The 13522-nt window shown below is 44.5% G+C and overlaps 1 protein-coding gene across 7 annotated transcripts in view; it reads left to right on the top strand.

Annotated features, from left to right (window-relative positions):
• LOC126291847 (uncharacterized) overlaps positions 1-13522 on the top strand; it is a 109308-nt gene that overhangs the window by 21276 nt on the left and 74510 nt on the right. For all 7 annotated transcript variants that reach the window (XM_049985572.1, XM_049985569.1, XM_049985567.1 and 4 more), the window contains exon 4: positions 12022-12187. In XM_049985572.1, the coding sequence (XP_049841529.1) occupies positions 12022-12187 (166 nt within the window). The remainder of the gene's footprint in view (positions 1-12021; positions 12188-13522) is intronic.

Raw genomic sequence — 13522 nt, forward strand, 5'->3', positions numbered from 1 at the left:
GAATTGCTAGGCCAAAAAGTTCAAAAGCGTCTATGCCAAAAATGTTCGTAGCATCACTAGAGTGGAGCACGTGGAAAGACACTGTACGGGTCGTTGCACCATACGTGGCTTGCAAACTACACACGCCGAACACTGAGATTTCCTGTCCAATAAATGCAGTCAGCGTGGAATGTGAACGACGAAGCCGGGGCAAACCAAGCAAGTCATACATAGATTTGTTCAGTAGAACAGAACGTCCACAAATATGCAAAGTAACAAAAAGTTTCCTCGCATCGTGCTTAATGTGAGAGGAAGTGTCTGGCAAAACTTGATTCACACGACGAGCTGTTGCTGTACGTGAAGCAGAAGGCTTTGAATAAATGTCATTAACATCCATAGGCTGATGGGAATCACGGTCATGGCGGTTGCCGTTGCGGTGACGCCCACGCGAGTCACGCGAACGGGAGACAAGTTCAGAATTATTGTTTTTCTTATAGTACAGAGCTTTCACATGTCCTTTCTTATTACAAAAATAACACTGTGCTTGACGGGATGGGCAACTGTACCGTGGGTGGGCACGAAAGCAGTTCGGACATGATTTCAGTTTCTTAATGGGTGCCTGGTTTGAACCATGTTTACATGTGCGCGAGCGGCGCAACATGGCTGGCTTGGCTAGGACCGGGCAGAAGGGCACATGTTGTGCTGTGCTAACAGTTCACACACTCGGGGTCACGTTGAACGCGGAAGTAGCCATGTCTAAAGTATTTTGTCTGTCTAGCAAGTCTACTACTTCCTGCAAAGACGGGTTTTTAAATCTGAGGATTTGTTTGTGGATACGGTGATCCTCCACATTCTGTGCAATAGCGTCTCTAATCATTATATCTGCATATGAGCAATTAAAATCACAATCAGAAGTTAGTCCTTGAAGGTGTGCTAACCAAGACTTATTAGACTGAGTAGGCCCACGCCGGAGGCGAAAGAATTTGTAGCGTGCAACTGCCACATTTACACTGTCATGGAAGTGGGAGTTCAAAGCATCAATCACTTCGTCATATGTTTTAGTTTCTGGGCGGGTGGTGGGAAAGAGTTTTACCAGCACACGGTACAAAACAACACCCATGTTGGCAATGAAAAAAAAGTAAGTCGCTCTCTTGTACCTGGTACGTTGTAAGCTGTGAAGTGTGCCTCGAGCTGGGCAATGTATTCTGGCCAGCGTTCAACATCAGGATTGAAGGCACGAAATGGCGGCGCCGTTGGCGACGGCGTCGGTACAGGCGGTGGTGTCGGAGGCGCCAAAGTAGCTGCAGTTTGTAGTGTGACCAGTCCATTTATGGCGGCAAGCAGCTGCGTCATTTGCTGAGCCTGCAAATGAACAAGATCAGGCAGCGAAGCCTGTTCCTGTGGCGAAGCTGTGGTTTATATAAATGAAAGTCTTATAGAGAATGGTAGGAACACTCAGGCAAAAGGGGGTATCAGAAAATAGCTAAAGCAGTACCAAGAAAAAAAGGAAATGATAGGGAAAAAAAAGGTCCTTGATCGTCGCCAAATTTTTGTATCCCGCCTGGGAGGTGGCATGTGGGTAAGGAACAGGAACAGGAAAAGATACTAATCTCTCGGTACTGCAGATACAGTTAAGGCACCTTTACTAGCCGATAACATTGGCAAACATATTACATAACTTGCAAGGTGGTGTGAAGTTGAAGCGAAGTGTCCTGGCTGGCTGCACCTGATGAAATGGGCTGAAGCAGTCGCGGAGCTCATAGACCTCGACAGCACCGACTAGAGGGCGCTGTCATCAGTGTCTCTCGTAGTGCCAACTTAGCAGAGCGGACCTACGTTGTGGCATTGTAGCTATTGATACCACACATATGTCCATCTGCTTAAGGTTAGTACTAAATGACTAGACACAGTTCCTGTACACGCCACTCCTAACTGCAAATAGAGCTGCACAGATAATGTGGTCAGAGTGCTGGAGGGGAAGTGCCATTCTAAAGTGAAGCATATGTACCCCCTCCCCCCCCCCCCTTTTTTTTGTGTGCAAATATTACAGTTTGCCGTCCGCAGGTCTCATACAATTTATTCACTTGGTGCACAAGTACATATAAAAACAAAAAACTTGTTGATGTATGTAACTTATTGTTACCTAAACAAAACACTAACAGAATTGAAACGATACTAAAGTGCTGTCGCCAGCCACTGTGCTGATGACACCACTGTGGTGTCGCTGGCCACTGAGTGATACTATGCACACGACACTACTGGTGTCGCCAGCCGTTGACCACTATTTCGCTCGCGACACCACTGAGGTGTCGCAAGACACCGGTGTGTTAAGTGTAGCCTCTCCATGCCCACACTTGCTTGCTGATCATTCAGAAAGATCTGCCACCACTGTTGCGGTTAGTATCCAAAAAGAATTCTGCTGTAAATTGCCTGGCTTGTTGACAGCATTTATAACTTTCAGAAAACATCATGGGTGACAAATTTTGTTGCTATGTTAAAATTTGCTTCTTTTGCCAAAGACAGTGGAGTTTACACGGTGTCACCTCACTAACATATGAAAGAATTCTGAAATTGTTGTTTATTAGGAGAGGTACCGAGGAAATTTGGCAAATTGGATACATATGTTTGTACATTTGTGGTTGTTTTAGATTTAAAAAAAAGTGTTTTGTTTATAAAGTTGGAGTGCAAGTTACTTACGGTGTTTCTTTACACATATTCCAAACCTTTTCTTCCTTCGTCGTTGGGACCAATTGACATAGAAAGAAATCATTTCACATATGCACTAGGCAATTTTTGCCATTCTACCGTTTTTCAAAACAACCAACAGACGTTTGACATATATTAAAAACTGATATTGACAGACGTAGTTATACATGAGACACCACAGTACCCCCCATTCTCAAAAGCAGGTAGCACTTAGATACATGCTCCACAAAATAGCAACAGTACCATTAGATACAGACAGTTATAAAAAAAAAAAAAAAAAAAAAGAAGTGAATACCATAATACAAATAGCCACAAGCAGTGGACACAAAGGAAACTTAGTAACAAAGCTGAACAGTAAAATCAAGAAACAGAAAAGAACAAACACCCAGCTGTCATCAACAAAAGGACAGAGTATGGTACATAACGACATACAACCGCAAATACACACACAGAATATCCAGCATTTTCAAAAAACACGGCATAAAAATATCCCACCAAACCAACAATTCAATTAAAAAATACTTCCCAAAAACATGAGGAAAAACTGATCTATATTTGAAATTGGGAGTATACCAACTGAAATGCAGTACTTGCAGTGGAAAGTACATAGGTCAAACCAGGAGGACATTTGATACCAGACACAAATAACATGTAAGATATGAAAGTAAAGGATGTCATTCAACTTCAGCAGAGCACTTACACTAACCAGGAGACACACAGACGTGGAAATCAGAGGGAACTCCCCAAGTTACAAGAAAACTACCACATTCAGAAAACCATAACAGACAAGAAACAACAGACTAACCTCACAAACCACCCACTCTTTAAACATATTGACCACGTAATTTAATGTTAAATATAAACATATAACCACAGACTCTATTTACCACTACCATCTCCTCCCACATTCTGTCCTATAATTACAATCCAGCCCCCCCCCCCCCCCCGCCCTCCTCCCCAAACCCTGCCATATGTGTGACTCATTCATCGTCTACTCCCTCCCTCACTCACACTCCAGCCCCCATAGTTTCATGAAGTTATGATAGGTGATGGCCCTGTATGTAGCCTTCAAAATGACATCTATAACAGAGATGCATTCGAAGCAGAGAGCTACCATTGAGTTTCTTTTGGCAGAAAACCAGAGTATCACAGCTACTCATAGGCACTTGCAGAATATCTACAGAGACTGGACAGTGAACATTGGGTGCGGCACTTGTCATCATCACAACAAAGTCACGAAAACCTGTCCATTCTCCCACGTGCTGCGAGACCACACACAGCTGTGACTCGTGCAGTGTTGGAGCGTGGGGTTACACTCATTGAGATGATCGATTGATCACAATCATACACCTCGCTGCCCAACTGAACGTCTCTGTTGCTAATGCTGATACACTCATCCACAACTTGGGGTACTCAAAGATCTGTGCCTACTAGGTTCCTTGCTGCTAGACAGAAGACCATAAAGAGCTACGAAGTACCATTTGTGCGTAATTGCTTGCGACTTACAGGGCTGATAGGGACAATTTTTTGTCGAATGTCGTCACACGTGGGTTTCATCATTTTGAATCGGAAACAAAACGACATCCATGGAGTGGTGCACACCACCTCTCTTTCAAAGAAAAAGTTCAAAGCCACATCCTCAGCTGGTAAAATCATGACGACAGTTTTCGAGCCTCTGAAGGGGCTATTCTGTACGATGTTCTCTCTTGATGCAACAATCAACTTGTTACCCCCAGGAAATTAAAGAAACAATTTCATTGTGTTTGTTGCCTTAAAAATGCAAACAGACTTCTCATTCTCCATGACAACACAAGACCTCACACACGTCTACATACCCAGGAGGACTGATCTCCCTTGTCCACCCTACAGCCCAGATCCTGCATCTTCAGACTTCAATCTGTTTGGCCCAATGAAGGATGCACCCTGCAGGAAGCAGTATATGGATGATGGGGAGGTTATTGATGCAGCAAGACATTGGCACAGATGTCAACCAGTAGAGTGGTACCATGTGGGCATACAGGCTCTCTCAGAAAGGCAGCGTAAGACCGTTGAATTGAAAGGACATTATGTTGAAAAGTAGAGGTTTGTAGCCAAAAGAGTGGCGAATAAAATGATGTACAGGAATCCCGAATAAAACTAACCTGCTTTGAGAAAAAGTGCGTTTCATTGCTTATTGAACACTCTGCTTATCTCCTGGACAGTATCGCCCGCTATGTCACCAAGAAAGCAGAGCTGCTGGTTCATGTGCTTGCTGAACACACGGTGGCTCAGCTGTGTGGTGGGTGGTTGCGTTAACTCCTTCCATTATATTTGTTTATGTTGCATTTGGAACTTAGCTGATGTGTATGATTCAGATTTTGGAATTATTCTTTAAGTGCTGTAAGTAAGTTCTGGAATCAAAATTGAGACTTGTTAGTTGCTACTTCTTGTGGGACTCAATGTTGTGTATGTGGAGGACGATGATCAAGGAAAATGTGTCTTAGGCGTATGCACATTGATGAGAAACAAATATTTCAGTGACAATCTTTATTTAGATAGAGTGCAGCTTGTGTTGTGTTGTGGTGAGGTTGTGAATATGGAGGGAGATTTTGAAAACTTTACATATGCATTGATATTAATATTATCTGACGAGGTCTTAAGGACTGGCCTGCTCCAATGTTATTCATCTTTGTTACACTTGGTGACCGGAGCACTCACCAGGGTCCGAGGGATAATCAGGTTGCCATCGGTGCTTCATCTTGGCCTTCGAGGGTGACACATTCCCCGAGAACGTCAAGGTGTTAGTCTACTGCTATGACGTCAAGCCATATATCCCTCCCCCAATGCTGTGCTTTAAGTGCTGGAAGTTTGTCCATATGTCTTCCTGCTGTACTTACAGCCTCACATGTCGAGATTGTGGTCCAGACTGCAGGATTTTACAGAAAGAGAGGAAAATCATGCAATATAATACACTGGACTGACTGACCTACAGTGAGGCTAAGAGGAAATTTGATCGCTTACATCCAGTGGCTAAGACCACCTCTTGCACCACCACTACGAGAACAGTTGTCGCCTCTTCAGTTCCTCGCATTCCTGTCATCTCTCAGAACCAGAAGACTACACCTGCCCTCTTGATTGTCGGGGGGGGGGTCACTTCCCTCCCTGTTGCTCCCACACCACTTACTTCGGAAGCAATACTCACCAACCATCGGGGATATCAGTCCCCACTTCTGAACCAGAGAAGCATAAGTCTTCTTCCCTCCTCTCACTAGGAATGGGTCCCTTGGGTCACTCCCTTCCCAGGGTTCTCCTAGTGGGAAAGATGACACCTGCCTGTGGCTGAAGAGCCCAAAAGCAGCTGGTCATGGGGCGTCACGCTCCTCCTCAGCCCTGGAGACTGAATCAGTGAAGTCCTCCCAGCCAGGGAAACCCAAGAGCAGTGAGAGAAATCCAAAAAGAAGACCAAGGGAATTGCAGTGGCACCCACACCACCACTACTTACAAGCTCATCGTCTGCGGATGAGGTGGAGACTCTGCCATTTGCTGAGGACCTAGATCTCACCGGACCCTCAGACACAATGGACATAGACTGCTCATGCAAAAAGTTTGTGGCAGCAGTTGACCACGAGGCGTAAACTGCCTCATTCAATATTCCATGTCTTCCCAGTCTCAAGATGTCATCCTCCAGTGGAATTGTGCCAGTTTTTTCCACTGCCTGGCTGAGCTACGGCAACTGTTAAGCTTTAGATCTGCTTTCCGCATTGCCCTCCAGGAAACCTTGTCCCCGGCAATACGGACCCCTGCCCCCCCGCAGCTATAAGGGATACTACAGGAACTGTACCGACTATAATAGTGTGTAAGGTGGAGTTTGCATATATGTCCTAAACTCAGTCTGTAGTGAAACTGCGCCGTCAGCCAGGTTGGCCGAGCAGTTCTAGATGCCACAGTCTGGAACCGCACGACCGCTACGGTCACAGGTTCGAATCCTGCATGGATGTGTGTGATGTCCTTAGGTTAGTTAGTTTTAAGTAGTTTCAAGTTCTAGGGGACTGATGACCTTAGAAGTTATGTCCCATAGTGCTCAGAACCATTTGAACCATTTGGTTTTGAAACTGTGCCCCTTCAAACCCCTCTTGGAGCTGTTACTGTTAGAATAAGGATGATGCAGGAAATAACTGTCTTCAATGTATATCTTCCTCCAGATGGTGCAGTATCCCTGAATGTGTTAACTGCACTGATTGATTAACTCCCTGAACCATTTGTATTTTCGGGAGATTTTAACGCCCAGTACCTCTTATAGTGTGACACTGTGCTTACTGGCTGAGGCAGAGATGTTGAAACATTACTGTCTCAGTTTGACCTTTGCCTCTTAAATACTGGGGCCACCACACATTTCACTGTGGCTCATTGTAGTTACTCGGCCATTGATTGATCAGTTTACAACCCAGGACTTCCCCCATCTATCCACTGGAGAGCACATGACGATCTGTGTGGTAGTGACCACTTCCCCATCTTCATGTCACTATCCCGGCATCAGGCCCATGGACGCCTGCCCAGATGGGCTTTAAATAAGGTGGACTGGGAAACTTTAACCTCTGCTGTCACCATTGAATCTCACCCACACGGTAACATTGATGTGATGGTTGAGCAGGTGACTATAGGAATCGTTTCTGTGGCAGAAAACACGATCCCTTGCTCTTTAGGGTGCCCCTGGTGAAAGGTAGTTCCTTGGTGGTCACCGGAAGTCGCCGAAGCAATTAAGGAGTTTCGGCGAGCTCTACAGAGGCATTAGCGGCACCCTACCCTGGAGAACCTCACAGCCTTTAAAACACTCCATGCCCATGGTCGCCAACTAATCAAACGACGGAAGCAGGAGTGTTGGGAGAGAGATGTCTCAACCATTGGGTGCCATACATCACCTTCCCAAGTCTGGGCAAAGATCAAACGTGTTTTTGGGTACCAGACCCCAACAGGTGTTAACATAAATGTCGTGTTATCTACTGATGCAAACGCGATCACTGAGCACTTTTTAGACCTCTATGCTTGAGCCTCTGCATCGGAGAACTACCCCCAGCCTTTCGCACTCTCAAAAGCCGGATAGAAGGGAAAGTCACGCCACAGTGAATCCAATAACGCCCCATTTACAGAGAGGGTGCTCCTCAGTGCCCTTTCACATTGCTCCGACAGCTCCTGGGCCAGATCGGATCCATAGTCAGATGATTGAACATCTCTCATCTGACTACAAGCGACATGTCCTTGTCATCTTCAACCAGATCTGGTGCAATGGCGTCTTTCCATCACAGCGGTGGGAGAGCACCACCATTCTGGTGCTCAAACCCGGTAAAAACCTGCGTGATGTGGATAACTATCAGCCCATCAGCCTCACCAACGTTCTTCATAATCTGCTGGACTGTATGGTGTGTCAGCAGTTGGGTTGGGTCCTGGAGTCTTGTGGCCTACTGGCTCCATGTCAGGGCGGCTTCCACTAGGGTCACTCTACCACTTGTAATCTTGTGTCCCTCAAGTCTGCCATCCGAACAGCCTTTTCCAGATACCAACACCTGGTTGCCATCTTTTTTTATTTATAAAAAGCGCACGTGACCTGGCAACATCAAATCCTTGCCACATTATACGAGTGGGGTCTTCGAGGCCAGCTCTAGATTTTCATCCAAAATTTGCTGTCACTTCATACTTTCCCTGTCCAAGTTGGTGCCTCCCATAGTTCCCCCCATATCCAGGAGAATGGGGTCCCTTGCTGAGCGGTGTGTACAGGGAACCATCCACATGGCGCAGTCATGAGCTTAGCTCACAGTTTCCAGTTTCTGGCCCCAAAGTTGTATGTTATGCACTTCTGTCAGTGTTGAACTTTACCTTAATGATGATCCACCCACTGCAACAGAGACATATCGATTCTTATGACTTGTTTTCGATGACTGATTGGCTTGGCTTCCTCACCTTTGTCAGCTTAAGTGGAAGTGCTGTCAGCACCTCAGTGCCCTCTGCTGCCTGAGCAACACCAGCTGGGGTGCAGGTCACTCTACATTGCTGCAGCTCTACAGAGCCCTTGTTCAATCCTGCCTTGACTATGGGAGTCTGGTTTATGGTTTGGTGGCGCTCTCATCATTGCGTTTACTTGACTCAGTGCACCACTGTGGCATTCGCCTAGTGACAGGAGCTTTTAGGACGAGTCCGGTGACAGCGTCCTTGTGGAGGCCGGAGTCCCTCCGTTGCAGGTTAGCCGTGCACAACTGCTGGCCAGTTACATTGCACATGTTTGTAGTTCTCCTGCGCATCCGATTCACTGTCTCCTTTTCCCCACCCACGGCAGTTCATCTCCCGCATTGGCAGCCCGGGTCATGGCCTCAAATTGCAGTTTGTGTCCGATCCTTTCTTTCCGGACTGGAGTTCCTGCCATTACCACCTATATTTGAGGTCCATTCACATATACCTTCATGGTGTACACCTAGGCTGCAGCTTCGCCTGGACCTTTCACATGGCTCTAAAGACTCAGTTAACCCCGCAGCTCTCCGCTGCCACCTCCTCTTGATTCTTGACATGTACCTTGGCCATGAAGTGGTTGTCACTGAGGGCTCAATGGCTGATGGTCACGTCGGCTTCACATATTTCCATTGAGGGCATATTGAACAGCATTCCTTGCCCGATGACTACAGTGTTTTCACTGCTGAGTTGGTGGTTATATCACGTGCTCTTGAGCACATCCGTTCATGCCCTGGGTAGTCGTTTCTTCTGTGTACTGACTCCTTGAGCAGCTTACAAGCTATTGACCAGTGCTATCCATGTCATCCTTTGATAGCTACCATCCAGGAGACCATCTACACCCTGGGACAGTCCAATCGTTCAGTGGTGTTTGTCTGGACCCAGGTCACGTCAGAATCCCAGGCAACGAACTTGCCGACAGGCTGGCCAAAGAGGCTATGCGGAAACCGCTTACGGAGATCGGCTTCTCTGCAAGACCTGCGTTCAGTGCTACGCCGCAAGGTTTTGCGGCTTTGGGAAGCAAAATGGCATAACCTCAGCAAGCACAACAAACTGTGTGCCATTAAGGAGACTACCAGTGTGTGGCAGTCTTCCATGCGAGCCTCTTCCAGGGACACTGTGGTTCTCTGCCGGTTCCGCATTGGGCACACTTGGGTGACACACAGCTACCTCCTGCGCTGTGATAACCGATCTCAGTGTCGATGCGGCGCCCAGCTGACAGTGGCCCATATCTTGGTGAACTGTCCTTGGTTGCCCTGCTATGGACTCTTCAGTTACCAGACTTGTTGCCATTAATTTTAGCCTCATCGGCTAATTTAGCTTAACATTTTATACTCAACTGTGGGTTTTATCATTCTATATAAGGTCTAAATAAAATAGAAAGAAACTTCCACATGGGAAAAATATGTTAAAAACAAAGATTCCAAGACTTACCATGCGAGAAAGCGCTGGTAGATAGGCACAATGAACAAAAAACACAAACACACACACAGAATTTCGAGCTTTCGCAACCGGCGGCTGCTTTTTCAGGAAAGAGGGAAGGAAAAGGAAAGATGAAAGGAAGTGTGTGTGTGTGTGTGTGTGTGTGTGTGTGTGTGTGTGTGTGCGTGCGTGCGTGCGTGCGTGCGTGCGTGCGTTTCCCCCTAAGGTAAGTCTTTCCACTCCCGGGATTGGAATGACTCCTTACCCTCTCCCTTAAAACCCACTTCCTTTCATCTTTCCTTTTCCTTCCCTCTTTCTTGACAAAGCAGCCGCTGGTTACGAAAGCTCAAAATTCTGTTTGTGTGTTTGTGTGTTTTATTCATTGTGCCTATCTACCGGCGCTTTCCCGCTTGGTAAGTCTTGGAATCTATATAAGGTCTGACGCATGTCCTTTGTCCCATTGCGTTCTCCACTCTAATGCTTTTAGGATGGATGTTTTAATGTGTTGCAGAGTGGCTGGCTTTTGCTTTTTATTCTCATGGTCGGACAGCCACGGTAATCTGCTCTTTTTTTTTTACCTGTTTCTTGCTTATGTGTGGTTTTCTTTTCCTGTTTTGTCCATAGTAGTGTTGGTTGTCCTCCTTTCGTTCTTCTGGTTCTTCCTTTCTCCTGTTATTGTGCTGTACATCTCCTTTCTTTTCTTCTTTCCCGTGAGTAAGTATTTCACCGGGGACAAGGGACTCATGGCCTTGCATTTTGGTCGCTAACCCCCCCCCCCTCCCTTTTCCCCTCTTTTAAACCAACCAACCTACCATACTTGGTCAGTGGCCAGACATCAGTTTTCTTAGGCAGTACATGCTATTCTCAAAAGAAATTGAATAAAAAATCACCTGGCAAGATTACAGAATCAGTAACAGTTGAGTGTACACAAGTGTCTCATAATCATGAAGTCACTGATTAGATTCTCACTAGTGGCACTTTTTTATTTGATTTTGTTTAAATTCTGTATTTGTTGTCAAATGGAAGTGTTAGTTATCAAATACAGAATCCGAATTTAAAAAAATATATATAAAATGTTCTTATGTTTGCTGATTTGAGGAATGCTGCTTTGGAACTGTAGGTCCACAATTGTGTGATACTGAGGAAAATATCATAAATTTTTATTTTGTCTGTTTCAGTTGACCGTACATACTATTTATTGCTGCAGCAGTTGCCAGTTTCAAGCTAGTTGCCTATTCTGAAACCACACACTTTATTAACCGTAACAAGTTACAGAACATGGTGCCAAAAGGCATGAACTGCTTCATACAAGAAAGTCTGAGAGCAACAAATACACACATTGATATGACAGCATACATGTCTACTGTCTAATGTTTCTTTATGTTTAATTTCAAACCGTGTCAAAATAAACTAAAATGTGATACAGATGTGTGAAAAGTTTGTATTATTAAATTTAAAAAAATGTGCACTTCAGTAATACTGTTCAATCAGTAGAAATAAAAGACTTTCTTATTGGTAATGCACATTTTTGTACAGAATTTTAATTTATTGTGAATACTCTCATTTTCTAAATGTAAACTGGACCAGGGACTGAACAAATACGAGACTTCTGCCTCTCACCCACTCACTGTTAAGACACTCCAAATATTTTGTACTTGACAGTGCTCAGATATCTTTGAAGCTCAGAAACATACCTTTTCGACTTTTTTAAAGAGTTGTGTCATATCACCTTAGGCAATTGATATTCCAACACTGTCTCTTGTGTTAAAAGTTGAAGAAAATCGGAGAGAGCCAATTTGCCATATCTCCTTCAGAGACTTTGTTTTAGCAATCAGTTTCCATAAACCTGAAGTTTGACAGATTTAGGAAACAAAAAGGTTGTGGCAGGAGGAGGGAGAATTCCTACATTCCCTCACCGCACAGTCTGTCTGTCGACAGGAGTACACCAAGCGCCTGTGCACAATGCTGAGGAAGCTGAAGGGCTCGATCGACGGCCTCGCGGGCCAGAGTGCGTTGATCGGTGAAGCCCTGTCATACAGCTGCGAGGCCGAGAACAGTGAGCAGAATGAAGAAAATGTCGTCCCTGAACAGCCGCAGATCCAGGGTGAGTCGCTGCCGTGCTAAGTGTTGCTGTTTGCTGCGAGGTCTGCCCCCACACTCTTCATATGAAGATTATGAAGGTATCATTTTCAGTTTTTACGGATGGCAGCTACTGAGGTGTGGCTTTACTGTTGTCCTAGAATTTGTCATTCATTATTGTTAAAACAACGGCAGTTCAGAAATTTAATAAACTACTAGGCAGAACTGCCGCAACTACTTAATCTCAAAAGAGGAAATGTATAATACTGCTGATACAAACGCATTAAAGTAAAAGTCAGACACTTTCACTTGTATACATGTTTATTGGCAGTTCTACACATTTTGCCTGTCGTGGGGAACAACCAACCTCTAATTCCATCACATAATTTATTAGTTTTCTCGATATAATTTTTGTGAGTATTTAAAGAAACGCTGTTGCAGATTTTTTGATGATTTGTATGACTTTGTATAAAGGTATACCTTGACAATAGTGCCTCTGATCGTTTAGTCCAACTTTCAGTGATCGGTCCCCAACAGAAAATACTTTCTGTAACAGTTTTGCTGGAATTTTTAACACTTGTGATTTTGTCCATGACAAACTTTGTGGGCACTGGCCATAATTCTTTATCATTCCAAATAAAAAATAGTGGTACTGTCTTCAACACGATCAAAGAAGACTGGTGGGTGACTTACCGTGAGGGGCAGGTGATAGCCACAGTACAGTTAATTTTGTGTGAATGTTTAGCTGTGAGATGGCTCTCTTCTTGACACAGTCTACACAGTTTTACCAAAGATCAAAACTGGGCTCATATCAGTTAGTGTAAACTGTCTATAAGATTATGATAGGAGATGAAATTTCAATGTATTTCCATGAGGTGGAAACTGAGTACATGTCGCTAGCATTGCATTAGAGAATCAAAGAACAGTTAAAGGTGAATGTTATTCAAATATCATGAAAAATAATCTAAAATGTCACATCGTTCGTCAGTGTAACATTGCGACCTGTTACAAAATGTGCCAAACGACTGACTGACTGACTGAGGGAGAAAAATACTGAATTCTGCATCCGTACTCTACAAGCCCTCTTTCATTGTGTTGTCTCTTTGTCTGTGTTCACCTGATTCATTGCCTATTTGCCTGATAACTTCTTTTTGTTCTCTTTATGTCAAACAACAAATTCATGTACAGTGATTGTCACTGCCTGAATAAGTTGCTGAATCCTTACGTTTTTTTTAAGGTACCATCTGAGTGTAAGGAATGTTTAGAGAATTGATTTGAATGCATGTAAAAGTGTTTAAATTTTAAGAGGAGATATTTTGAGAAACTGAAAAATAATATGCATCCAAAATACTTTAAGGGC

This window comes from Schistocerca gregaria, chromosome 9 (assembly GCF_023897955.1).
Source record: "Schistocerca gregaria isolate iqSchGreg1 chromosome 9, iqSchGreg1.2, whole genome shotgun sequence".
NCBI classification, from domain to species: domain Eukaryota; kingdom Metazoa; phylum Arthropoda; class Insecta; order Orthoptera; family Acrididae; genus Schistocerca; species Schistocerca gregaria.